Source organism: Citrus sinensis, chromosome 8 (genome assembly GCF_022201045.2).
Source record: "Citrus sinensis cultivar Valencia sweet orange chromosome 8, DVS_A1.0, whole genome shotgun sequence".
NCBI lineage: Eukaryota > Viridiplantae > Streptophyta > Magnoliopsida > Sapindales > Rutaceae > Citrus > Citrus sinensis.
This window is the reverse complement of record NC_068563.1, coordinates 27,366,059-27,379,128: the sequence shown is the minus strand read 5'-3', so window position 1 is coordinate 27,379,128 and position 13,070 is coordinate 27,366,059. Positions and strand designations below refer to the sequence as shown.

The window sequence follows — 13,070 nt, the reverse complement described above, 5'->3', positions numbered from 1 at the left end:
CTTATTTTCATTTAATTTGACTGTCGTTAAAATTCTGCACCAGTCACCGGACCAGTGCTTCAGTATTTTGGAGCAACAAAATTTTGCTTTGCAGCAGTAACAATCTCCTGACAAACTTCCCCGGTACCGCAACAAACTTTTCTCCGGCCTGTAACTTTCCCTGGAGCCAGTTTCAAGTAAGAGAAGCATCAGCATGAGTTTCTGCCAACACAAAAACTTCTGCTTGGTCCGGCAACAGTCCTGCCTGACTTCAAAAGTTGCGGCGGCAGCTGCATTCTCCTGAACAACTCTTGTTTTACATTCCGAGCAGCGAGTTCTTAGTGAAGTGCTTGTCATAAGAAAAACTTGCATGTAAGAATAAACAATAAACAATAAACAATAAACGAATAGTGTATACTTTAGAAGAGACATATTGTCGTTCCACACTCCTAATTTAAGGCAGTCCAGTGTAAATAATTGGACAAGCACGTAAGCAGCTACCGGAGGGCATGGGCATAAGCAACACTAACACTAACTTGAACAACTAATTCCATTCTCTCTACCTAATGCCTTTTCATAATGACAAACATATGCTCACCAAGGCTCTCCTAGTCCTAACTTCCTAAGTCTTATTCTATTAATGTACAAAACCAATCAACTAAAACAAAACATTAAGAAGAGAAAAGAGAAACAAGTGAGCTCCCAACTAGGAAGAGCCTGTTGTCCTATAAATAATCAAACAAGAAGCTACCCAAATGAATTTCCTAATGTGCCTGGTGATACATTGTTCGTCAAAATCGTTGTAGTCTACCGCCTTGCGCTGTTCATCACCATAACCCTCTCGCGGTAGTTCTGAGTCAAAAGGTAGGACTTGCAGCAGTTTGATGGTTTACAACCTACCCTTGTTTCTCATCTCCATAATCCTCTTGTGAGAGTTGGAGTGCAATGACGGAACAAAAGTAGGACTTGCAGCAGGTCGGTACTCCGGAACAAGGCGACCGGACCTGTAGCGGACTCCACACGCATTACAAAGGGTCTTTGGTCCCATAGGCCCTTCCCTCCATTGTGGGGTTTCTGCCACCTCACAATGCATGCATTTCCTAGGTGCATCTGTTTGCTGAAAGGATAATTTCTTATTCTCCCTGGAACCTGAGAGCACCGTCAGGTTCTTTTTCCTCTTTTGCTTCTTCCTAACAGGCTTCTCAGTGAGATTCATCTCCGACCCAGATTCAGAAGCAGTTTCAGGATGATAATCCTCAGAAGTGGAGGATATGAAAGGGTAAATGAAAAGTGGGTTCAAAGTTGCAGGTCGTCGACGCTTGCTTCGAGCGCGCTTCACTGCAAATACAAGTTTAGGATTAATGGGTACGTGTTTTTCAGCTGAGCAGGAGCCACCACTTTCGAGGACAGATATTGGACTGGAGGTCTGCGACAGCAGTAAATATTTGCCATCATTAGATTTGTTGCAGACATAACTGCTTCGACTGGAGGATGTATCAGTAGAGCTCGGCTTCTGTTTCACTTGAGGTCTGTGACACTGAACAAAGATTGAAGTAACAATTAACAGAAGATCAGATAAGAAAGTAAGAAAAATTGTAACACTTGACTTAAACTCAAATGTATTAACATTTTCTCTCTCTCGAAATTAAAAGGAAAAAAAAAAGTCAAATGGAGTTAAACTTTTCCTAATACAATGTAAGATCATAAAAAACCTCTACTGCTATATAGATATCAGTATATAGATTGTACAGTAATTTTGCATTCACTCTCACAGACAAATGACTCCTTGTGTAGTACCATACACTGCTCTCTATCTTATTTCTTATTTCTTATCCTGGACAGAATCCATTAAACTCCTACCTAGATACCAATACATGGATTATACACCATTCATTTCTTCTGTTTACAAATCTTGTCCGCTTCAACCCTCTCAAGACCTCACATTGATATCAAAAACCTCATTTTACGGCAACATGCCCAAACCAATCATCATCTCTTCGATGCGCTAAAGTGATCAATGCGAATTAATGCTCAGTCCAGAATAATCTTCATTCCTCCCTAGCAAGCATAATTTCTAAAGAATTGCTTCAACAGTTACAGGAGCAAGTGATTTGAAGAACTCAAAACCACCATAATTATTCTTACAATTTAAGTTACAAAAATCATACACCAAACCGTCAATCATCCTCAACCTTTCAATGAAAATATAGATCATGCCACTCATGGCAATTGCTTTTCAAGGAGTCATGAAGAATATGCCTCAGTTTAAGGCTTAAATGCATTTTACAAACATGTGAGAAAAATTTAACCAAATATGTGTCTATGCATATCATTAAAACTAGTCTCCAAAAAAAATGTAACACACAAATACTAAATAGTTCATGCACATACACACAACCACTGATATACATATGTAGAAATGAAAAAATCATTGAAACTGAGCACTAAGAAGGGTAATAGTAAACTCTTGCTGCCTCAGTTTAAGGCTTAAACGCTTTTTTTATTTATAAGAAACGGAAAAATGTATTAATAAAGAAGATGTAAAAACAGAGAGTGGGCCAGCTGTCCCACTCATAAAACAAAGACTAGCACTGTTTGTGTTATACAAAAGTATACCAATCACCCCTATACAAGGTTAGAATCAGATATAACTCTCTATCTCAAAACCCCATCCCAGTTTAGATGTATGAAGAGAAATGATGAATCTTGAAACCCCTTAGAAAATAAAGCCCAAAGTGAAGCAAGAAAACTTTAACCAAATATCATTAAAACTACTCTCCGAATATTATGCAACACACAAGTACTAAATAGTTCATGCACATACACACAATCACTAATATACATATACAGAGACGAAGAAAATCATTGAAACAAAGCCCTAAGAAGGGTAAATGGTAAGCTCTTGCCTCACAATCAACTCAATCAATTATAATATACTTCAAAAGGTATTAAAGAGGAGTTTGGATGGCCAAATATTTGAAAACAACAATACTTGGTGCAATGAGGTTTGTATTTCTCTTCTCCTTTCAACAAATCTGTTGATAATGGTAATACCTCTAACAGCAGCTGAAAAGCATGGAAGCATGAGTTTGCTATACTAACTTAAGAAAATTTAAAATTCTCCAAACAAACAAAACTTCAAAATCTACAATTAGGCCAAAGATATAAGTCATGCACATTGATTGTAATATCTCCTAATAGTTAAAGTTTGCTAGCAAGCACAGCCATCTCTCAATCCCTCAGCATAGCCATGAAACTCAGAGGATATAAATTCCCGGGTTGGAAACCAAGACAACTTCACTCCCAAAATATACAATCAGAGGAAAAATTTCCAGAGTAAATGAACTTTTTGCACAATATAGTAACTGCAAACAGAAAACATTGCAAAGTTCAGATTATATTCAAGAAGCAGACAACACTGAGGCAGAAAATAAGAATACTCACAGAGATATGGTTACTTGTCGGCACCACCGGAAAATCCGTCCAACCAAATGGTGGTGGCTCAAGGGCTTCAAAGTTAGCATTCCAATCATCTACTCCTATATTACATGCTTCCAAGTCCTCCAATGTATCCACAACATCATCAAAGAACTCATCCAAATGGGAGAAAATCCAGTTATCATCATTCATGTTAATTCTTCAATCTGTGAACACGTTTCCCAAAAAAAAAAAGAAAAAAAGAACGCTATGTTAACTCTTTAAACGGCAGAGGACCATATAATATAATGTAACTTAGTTACCTTAAAATAAGCTCAAGACTACTACTTAAAGTAAAACTCTGTGTGCATATATTTATATACACACAAAAGAAATCGTGAATAGTATGCTTTTTCTTTTTTTAAGATGCATAAAATGCATTTACTAGTAGTAAAAGTTGCCTTAATTATCCGTCCGATAAAACTAGTAAATAGTAAAAAAATGAAAAGGAAATATTAATCGATTGGATTATTATGCATTTACCTTATCCAGCTACAATTACAATATATGTGCACACTATTATCAGCAACAAAATCATATTTTCAGCATATAATTGCCGTGGTCCAAAACTTTCAGAATCCAAATATAGTCCAAAATCGAATTCTTAAAATCTAGAATTTATAATTATTTTTTATTAATTAATATTTCCTAAGAGGAATAATGCTTCGTATCTATATAAGGTTAAATTGTAAAACGAGCACGTCATTGTCAGGGAAACTTTTAATACGATATTAAGAATCGTTTTCAAGTTGTTAACAACTAGTGCAACCATAATAAACCTATAAATAATAAATAATATTTAACTAACATAAATATTCCCGTTTGGTAACAAAGAAAATGAATGAAAAAAAATCCAAAATCAGAATAAATTAAGTTGAAACAGAGTTCGAATGGGTGTTAAATTTTTTCAAAAGCCCGGAACAGTAAAATTTCAGCCAATGTAAAGCGGAAAGCTCTTAAAGCTCAGTATTGGACGGGGTTTTCCTTTTCCAACAAAACCCAGAACCACATTAAACAGATACCAAAAATTTTCTTCACATTTTCTCTCATTTTCCTCCAGTTTCTCAGCAACCAAACAGAAAAGCAGACCAGAACACAGCCAAGTGTAAGGAGGAAAGCACTCAAAGCTCAGCATTGAACTGGGTTTTCCTTCTCTACCAAAACCCAGAACCACGTTAAACAGATACTAAAATTTTCCTTCATTTTCCCTCATTTTCTCAGCAACCAAACAAGACCAAAAATGCGGACAATGCACCCCAAGCAACACAAAATGTAAGGCTTAAAAAAAAAAAATTGAAAGTACAAACAAACAAACAAACAAACCTTTCATCAACATATGAAGAGTAAGGAGAAGAAATGAGAAAAAATAAGTGATCTTAGAAATGTGGTGTTTAAATTTTCACCGACATTTAGAAAAGGCTGTGCCTGTGGGTGAAGATGAGATTCCTTTTTGAATCTGTGTGTTGTGGTTTTGGGGATTTCGGGGATTTTGTTTTGTGTATTTGTGTGTGTATGTATCTCTGCATTTTGAGTGTGTGGATTTGTTTTTAAATGAGGGTGACCACACCGAGGTTACCGTGGGGCCTTTTATTAATCAGCGTTCATCTGTCTCATCTCACCTTTGATTGACTGAGATTTTGGGAACATTTTTTCGGATTTTGGGGTACCAAATTTTTCATAAAAGGATTTTTGTTAATAACATGTTTAATTGGGATACTATTGATGAGTCAAATTTTAAAACAAAACTACAACTAAGACCGCATCATACACTATACTATATAAAAATAAACAAGACTTTTTTTATTATTAAATCACAGATTAATTTAACTTTTGGTCACATGATAAATTACCCTTCTTATAAATTTAATTATATTTTTACTTAAATGTCTAATTTATTTTATATATCCTTATAAAAAGAAGTAAATTGGAAGTCAATTGAACAATTATTATAGACATTCTCTCTTGTAATGCTTTGTGATTAATACAAGATCTGCCATAATGTGCAACAATCATAATTGTTCAACGTGGAATTTGTTTTATATATGATTTTTTTTATTAAAAAAAAGAAGGTTGGGGATCATATATCAAGGGGCAGATGATATTTTAGGATGTTTAATCAAAGATGGGATCAAAGGCAAAGTGGGAACAGAAAATGAGAATCATGGGATGGGTAATAATATGATCAATGTTGTGGGCATGAAAAGAAATTGAGACTGTGAGGGGGGCACCGCACCGACGATTTGATGAAGGGACCAAAAGATCAAAACTGGCTGTCGTTGCTATTACTCTACAATTGGGTCCCAATTATTTAGTTGCAACCTACATGTGCCACATGCTTTGGTCGTCAGACTGTCTGGTAGACTATTTGATGAATGCTTTCAATTTCAACCGAATCCATTGATCAGAAAATAATTGGGATTTTTTTTTTCTTTTTTATAGTTAAAAAGGTTAAATTATTGGAGTTTGAGTCATATCTCCATTAATTAATAGAAATTGATTTTCCTTTTGATATTTGACAAAATTGATTTAAGAAGTTTATATGACGAATTGCAATCTTACTAAAGTTCTAAAATATTTCTGATAATAGAAATAGTAAAATTTGTGATGTTATATTTAAAAAGAGTGATGATACAGTCATAGACTCTTATACAAATTTATCTTGTACAAACTGACGTAACATTAATTCATTGGTTAAATGAAAATATAAAATAATAAAAATAAATCATGTGAGTTAAGTAATATTAAATTCAACCAATCTTATCACGCTGCATGAGTTTGTAGAAAATGAGTTTGTACAAGAGTTTGTAACTACATCATTACTCATTTAAAAAAAAAGAGGAGAAGAAGAGTTTACATTATTTTTACAATCATTGTGGAAGCAAAATGACTTGAATTGGAAATGGATCATAGTCTTCTTCTTACCCAGTCATCTCTGTAATATTATATTTAACAGAGGATGTAATAACTTATACTGATAAGTAGATAAAGTGAAAATAAACATTGAGATTGTAATGTAACTAACGTTCAATCATCCACGAGAAAGAGTTGTGATTGTATTAACTTGCTGTACAATTTGGTACCCAAAACGATGTAGCTTGCAAGCAAAGGGAATCAAGAGCCGCTTTATTTGTTGTTGTTGGGCAAAGATATACTTGAGTAAATTTATCTGTCAGCGCAGCTTCATCATTTCACTGGGGTCGTGGCTACACCTACTTATATATAAAACACGGTAATCTAGTCACTGGTGGCTGTGCGGGCGACATCGTCTCATGATTCTGCTTGGTTAATCAACCGTTTGAATACTACTAATGAAAATTTTACATGATTATCGACACCCAGTTAGTCACCGTGTGATTAATGAAGTTGCTTATTAAATTATGTAAGTATATATAACATATGGGTTGGTACATTTCACAAGCTACGCAAATTAGAAATTCATCGAAATATGTTTTTATTGCTTGTAAAACACTTTACACATAGCCAGTAATCGACCGTGATGTGTGTAATAAGAGATGGCTGGAGCTCATAATCATAACTGATTCCTGCAATTTTATATGTTTCCGAAATCCTTTTTTTTTTTTTTCTTCCTGCATGTGGTCTCTATAACATGTAAATTAAAAACACCTCATATCTTAAGTTTAGATCTTCTTCTTCTAGCATTTACACACAGGAGTATAAAAAAGGCAAAACATGTGGCTAATACAGTGGCTTGCCAAAGTCTGATGCCGTGGGAATAGCTGGACACACTCTTGAGCTCCTCCTGCAATTGAATATTCGATAAAAGTTAGGCCACGATGAAAGAATTGACATTTCCCTGAAGGATTAATGGCAGTGGCCAAAGAAACTAAACTAAATCCAAAACTTCTTCACTTTGTCCTGCACCATGTGAAAATATAAAAATGACTATAACTGGCGATTATTATAAAAACCAAACTTTTAACATTCAGACGTGTTTTAAGATGCTACAACTCGAGAATAGAAGATTTATACAACTGGAATTTTCTATGGCTGAACAAAATAGTCGGCTATCATTATAGTGTCAGAAATCTTGAGAAAAACTGAAAGCAAAAACCAAAAGCAGCTAAGAAGAATCATGATTTTGACTTGTTGAAAATTAGGGGTCTTAGGGTTAGTTTGGATGTGCATTTTGGGGCGTTAAAAGAGTGCTTTCAAAAGTGTTTTTAAGAAAATATTTGTATAGCTTTATTTATTTTTTAAATACAGCTTAATTAGTATAAAAAGAACTTTTTAATCACATAACCAAACACTTTACATATTTTTAAGATCGCTCTAAAGTGGTTGCATCATCAATTGCCGAATGATAATTACGTTCATCGGAAAGCACTATGCTGTGAAAGCATTTCTAATCTATACCCCAGCTGAACATCTAAAAGCATATCACCAAAAGGAATGTAAGTTGAAGCAAACAAGATTGTATGAGGAATTTCACCAAGATAATAACTTACCGTTGTAACCAATTCATGCATACGTTCATTTTGCTTTGCGTATATACCCTCGGCATACTTAAACAGCCTTAAATCAAGACTGTTAAGTGATCTTATCTGCTGGAGAACTGTTTCTGGAACCAGGAGACGTGCCTGCAAAATTTCATAGGTCAAAATAAAAGTAACAAGGAAGGGATAACATAAAATGAATGACAACTCATGAGTCAAAAGACCCAACAGATCTTCAGTATCTTTAAAATTTCAGCATGCAATGCCCATTCAAACAAAAAGGATCGGACATAATTTGCCGCTATTGTTTCAGCATTACCCACCCTAAATAGAAAAACTTCATCTACTAAAATTATGTAATTTCAAACAATATTGGCATCTGCAGGCCTTAAAGGCACTATTCACTGTCTCCAGCAACTCTCAGACAACAGGTTCAAAACCCAATGAGATGAAGCAAAGTAAGAAATACATAGTCACGTCTGGAACTGAATAATGAAGAGATCACAAATAATCAAAAAACTTAATGTACCTACCTCTTTAGAAAAGTTTGCTGGCGAGATTTCCCTAAGAGAATTTGTGCGTCGAACAGATTGGGAATTTCTTAAGGGAGAAATGCATGCTTTATACTCTTCCATAATTTTTTCCACCGTCATCTAATAAAGTGAAACAAAGAAAAAAAATATTTTTTTTCCAAAATAAAATAAACTAATCATTCCAATATGGTCAAAAATTATATTGCATGTAGAGCTTACATTTTTCTTAATTCCTTCTAAATTTTCAGTGGAAACATTCTCATTCTCAGTTGGTTTTTGGTCTGAGGTGCCATCCTGTGAGACAAGAAGAAAAACAAAAAAACACAGCAGTAAAAATGCTAATCCACTGGTTGATGAGATAAACATGTCACCACTAAGGTGCTAGAGGTGCATTGCTGCTTACCTGATGGTAATTACTGTCCAGCTCAGAATCTGAAAGTAATGAGTTCTGTTCTGTAACTGTAAGACAGACAGATGAATTTAATTCTAAAAAAAATAATTCAGCATATATTATAAACAAAAGTGTCGAAACAGAACCTATTCCCACCTTTTATTTATCTTGAAAATTTATGGAGTTCCAATATGATATAAACCAAACTTTCAGGACACAGCCAGACACAACAACCAGATGGGCGAAGGGAGAATTAGGGTATGAATTTCATGTTCAATATATGCTTATCAATTCTTTCATGGAGTATTGTGGATCAATAAACGAAAGTTTCAGTGAATCAAGACTGTTTCTGGATAAGTTGTGTGTGACATTACTGTTTTATGAATGGCCCAAAAGAAAGTTACAGTAGAGCTACTATTTGTTTGACATCATTATTTCTAATCAAATTTATCACGTGAATACAACTGCAAATCCTATTTGTTCAAGGAAAATACTTTTATTCAAGCTATCATGTCTACTAACATGTGATTTCTAGATCATTGCATCATATGTGAGTCTGCTAAGAGGCAGCGGATCAAAAGGATCAAAAACATTAACTATTCTTCACCAAACTAACCTGATTTTATTTTTGATAAACCCTCCATACTAGAGTCTGATGCTATCTGCGAGATCACCTGTGGACCAACCACATTCGCAAACATTTTCGCAGATTCTCTGTGCTTCTCAGTGAGACCAACAAATAGCATATTGTCCAACCTCTTCTGCAAGATTTACAAGTATCTACCATGATTGCAACCATAAGGAGAACAATAATCAGAAAATAATATTATGAAAAAAATCTATTCACAATTCAAAATACCTTTTTTCAATTACCTGTGCAACTTGAAGCACATGTTCGCCAAGAATTGTAAACTTCTGCACGCAATGGCGCACATCATGTGCTTCTGCTAAATATGAGTTGTTAGTCAATCCTGCAACCTGAATAGTGAACAGTTGATGAGATATTTGACAATTCAAGTTTTATGAACAAGCCCATTGGAAACTCAGGAAATCAGCAACTACATTTCTAACTCGTATTCTGAAATATTGAAAAATAGAGGAGATACAAACATGGACTGCAGAGAAGAAATGAAATTACAAACAAGAACCTGTGTTATAAAGATGAAACCATAAGAAAGAGTACCTGGAATGTTGCTCCATTGTGAACAGTGTCCAAAACTACTGGTTCATTAATGAATTGATGTAATGGCATTGCCATTTCTTCCACATTGTATGAGTCATTGCTGTTAACATAACTTAACCCCTTCATTTTTCTGGCATCTCTCTGTTCTCATATGTAAAATTTATCACAATTAATAATGGTGCAACCTCCCCACAAGATAAAATTGCACTGCGATGTCATTATATAGCACAACCTACAACTCGAGGAAGAAAGGGGGAGGAGAGATGGGGGCCTTGGGGCGGGGAGAGAGAGATAAAAATGCGGAGTATGTTGACTTTGAAATATGTTAAGTAATACTACCAACACTTAACAAGGTTACATTCTCTTCATGGAACTACACATTTCTACTATGAACATTTTAAAGCAGGAGGGGTACTCAGAATTTTTTTTTCACATTTATGGGTGATGATCAACGAAGGAAACAATTAGATTTTTTTTTTTATCATTATTTCTATTTTGGAGATAAAAAATTGTATTACTATAGAAACATCAATAAATTGGCAATTGGGCTTCAGCATCAGAAGAGTTTCAAAATACATGTTTTTTACAATGGGATATGAAAATCCATGCTTATGCTCTTTTTATGGAGACCATGATTTAGCCATCTGATCATCCAGGAAGCCTTTCCTTCAATTTTGTGCAAAAGATTATATCTCCTAAGAGCTTTACGATGATTGGGTGAAAAAAAAAAAAAATCCTAATGACAGGACAACCAGGATAACTGATGATCACTTGTGATTATGATAAGCGAATGGCATTAGAGAGTTTAAAAAAAGGGGGGGGGGGTGGTGGGGGGGAAAGATTCAATATTGAGCAAATGTATAAAAGAAAAACTACCCGAGCAAATAGGTCCTCTCTCATCCACGGAACCAAATACTTCCAGGGCCATATATCCAGAGTACTAACTCCCTTATGCTTGGCTCGTACGCGTTTAGTCAATTCTGTGGCAGAAGTTAGGTTAGGATGCACCAAAAATCTAGATGCTACTTCTACTGAAAATTCATAGGCACTAAAGACTCGGTCAACTGGATGCCTAAGTACTGTCATCACTGATGTTTTCTCTCTGGGAAGCATGGACATTATGCTATAGTCATCGTGTGTAGCCACCAACCTGCACTTTGGTTTGCTGCATAAATTACAAAATGAAATTAATTATAGCTCCACAGGTCAGCAAAATTGATTAAATATTTTTGGCAATGTTTGATTATAAGTTAAATCTCTCTCCTTTCTATTTTGCAAAGAGACTTTCTCACTCAATTCAAAACACCATTATAGCCACTAGAGCTGTCAACCCAGTAAGTTCAATGACTCACTTCGTGTAAAACTAAGCCCCTAAAAAAGGAACAATGAAGTCGAGAAAAGATTATTAGCTATTGCAAGTTCAAATGATTGGATGAAATATCAGATCAACAAAACAAATATTAGTCAAAGGTCTCTAGCATAAAATAACAGAACACAAAGAACAAGATAGTACCGTGGATCAAACCGTAGCTTGTCATAAGAACGAGGGCATTCCAAAGCCGCACCGTATACCTTTTTCACCAGACTGCAAGCATAAAACCAAATAGCCACAATCAAGAATCAAAATGGCAGTTGAAAACTCAGGGCTGGAATTTCCAACTAACTGCATAGCAATAGCATCCATTAGCCAATTAATTACCAATGGAAGTATGTCCGCCCTCCGGTTCTGGGGACATGTAGAAAAAACAGCAAATCTCGCAGCGTGTGTCCGTCTCCTTCAATTTCTTCCTCAAGTGCCGAACGAGCCCATTCTCTGACAATTTTCTCACACTGCAGAAAATCCTTTTCGGCAGAAGACGCATCCACTGACCCACCGCCATTAACACCAGCAAAATCCATAATGTCAAATGAAAATAGTGCATTCTAGTACTGAGAATTAACAGTCAAAAAACCTACACTAATCAAAATTCCGCCAGTACCCAATACATCCACAAACAAGCTTTACCAAAAATGTAATCTTTCTATAAATAAACGGTAAAATTTTAAATTTAAACAAAAAATTCAAGCTTACATATGAAGAACAAAAACAAACTTATTAACCGAAACAAGAATGAAAAATTAAATTTCGATCACACATGCATACCGAATGCAAAGAGTGCTAATAAGAACACGGCGAATTTCAGAGTAGGAACCATCTTCTTCTCAATTCCTACTCCAATTACTGCCAAAATAAATGAGAAAGCAAGCTTATTATTGGTTAGCAAACGGCAAGCAAACGAATTTATACGAACTTAAAAAAAAAAATGGAACTTGAAGCGGTCGACGTCGAGGAGCTGTATAGAGTTTCGGGATCTCGTGTTCATAAAATTAAAATTACCTGCCACCACTACTGCTACGTTCTAACAGACAATAATTCTTCTAACGTGGCCCCACACAGCGAGGGGAAACAATCGAAAAGGAACAGAATTGAATCTGTGTTCTCAAAAATGAACAGAGAGTCAAGAGACGGCCAATTTTGCGAAAGAATCACTGGATCAATACTCTAAGTACCGGAGAAAGTTCAATAGAAGTTAATATAGCATAGAGATTATGCGTAACGTTATAATTATAATAAATTATCAGAACCAAAAACGCTATATCAATAATAAGTTATTATTATGGTCTTTATAGAGGGGTGAAATGGTAGAGTGATACGGATCAATTTCACGTATTATTCATGAACTAATGCAACAGTTGTTTAGCCGTTTATGTTCGCACACACTAACATAAGTTATAGAAATGATAATTAAGTATATTATGGTAGTGTTTAATAAGTTAATAAAATGATAATAAATATCTTTTACCTTACGCCTAGCAATAAAGAGCCGGTGTTTAATAAGTTATATAAATTACAATAAACATCTGTAACTTGATCGTAGTTACATTTGTTAAATACCTATCAATTTTTTTTAACAGAAGAATCTTTGGTCTAATATACACTGAAAGCTCTCTATAATCATGTTATTAGAACTAACTAATTTTATTATTGTAAGGAGATTGTAACTTAATAGAAG

The 13,070-nt window shown here is 34.9% G+C and overlaps 2 protein-coding genes across 3 annotated transcripts; both read right to left on the bottom strand.

Moving 5' to 3' along the window:
• Positions 1-352: 352 nt before the first annotated feature.
• On the bottom strand, positions 353-4,973 carry LOC102623205 (GATA transcription factor 11-like). The gene is made up of 3 exons (XM_006488015.4): positions 4,780-4,973; positions 3,424-3,623; positions 353-1,516 (listed from the first exon to the last, which is right to left on the bottom strand). The coding sequence occupies exons 2-3, from the start codon at positions 3,607-3,609 to the stop codon at positions 869-871; spliced, it is 834 nt and encodes a 277-aa protein (XP_006488078.1). The 5' UTR covers positions 3,610-3,623; positions 4,780-4,973; the 3' UTR covers positions 353-868.
• Positions 4,974-6,890: 1,917 nt separating this feature from the next.
• LOC102622908 (protein-tyrosine sulfotransferase) lies at positions 6,891-12,740 on the bottom strand. Of its 2 annotated transcripts, XM_006488014.4 has the most exons (13): positions 12,395-12,740; positions 12,161-12,238; positions 11,717-11,882; positions 11,531-11,602; positions 10,894-11,182; positions 10,018-10,158; positions 9,708-9,812; positions 9,451-9,595; positions 8,847-8,902; positions 8,663-8,737; positions 8,444-8,563; positions 7,923-8,054; positions 6,891-7,216 (listed from the first exon to the last, which is right to left on the bottom strand). In XM_006488014.4, the coding sequence occupies exons 2-13, from the start codon at positions 12,210-12,212 to the stop codon at positions 7,082-7,084; spliced, it is 1,488 nt and encodes a 495-aa protein (XP_006488077.1). In that variant the 5' UTR covers positions 12,213-12,238; positions 12,395-12,740; the 3' UTR covers positions 6,891-7,081. The 2 variants fall into 2 exon arrangements, with proteins under 2 accessions (XP_006488077.1, XP_024958011.1); XM_025102243.2 differs by lacking the exon at positions 12,395-12,740 and having other exon boundaries at positions 12,161-12,385.
• Positions 12,741-13,070: the final 330 nt, after the last annotated feature.

Coding starts and splice junctions, on each gene's coding strand:
- LOC102622908 (XM_006488014.4), bottom strand. CDS start 12,212: ATGGTTCCTACTCTGAAATTCGCCGTGTTCTTATTAGCACTCTTTGCA. Junction 11,183..11,530: donor AAGCTACGGTTTGATCCACG/GTACTATCTTGT, acceptor TAATTTATGCAG/CAAACCAAAGTGCAGGTTGG. Junction 9,596..9,707: donor ATGTGCTTCAAGTTGCACAG/GTAATTGAAAAA, acceptor TAAATCTTGCAG/AAGAGGTTGGACAATATGCT.
- LOC102623205 (XM_006488015.4), bottom strand. CDS start 3,609: ATGAATGATGATAACTGGATTTTCTCCCATTTGGATGAGTTCTTTGAT. Junction 1,517..3,423: donor CGACAAGTAACCATATCTCT/GTGAGTATTCTT, acceptor ATCTTTGTTCAG/TGTCACAGACCTCAAGTGAA.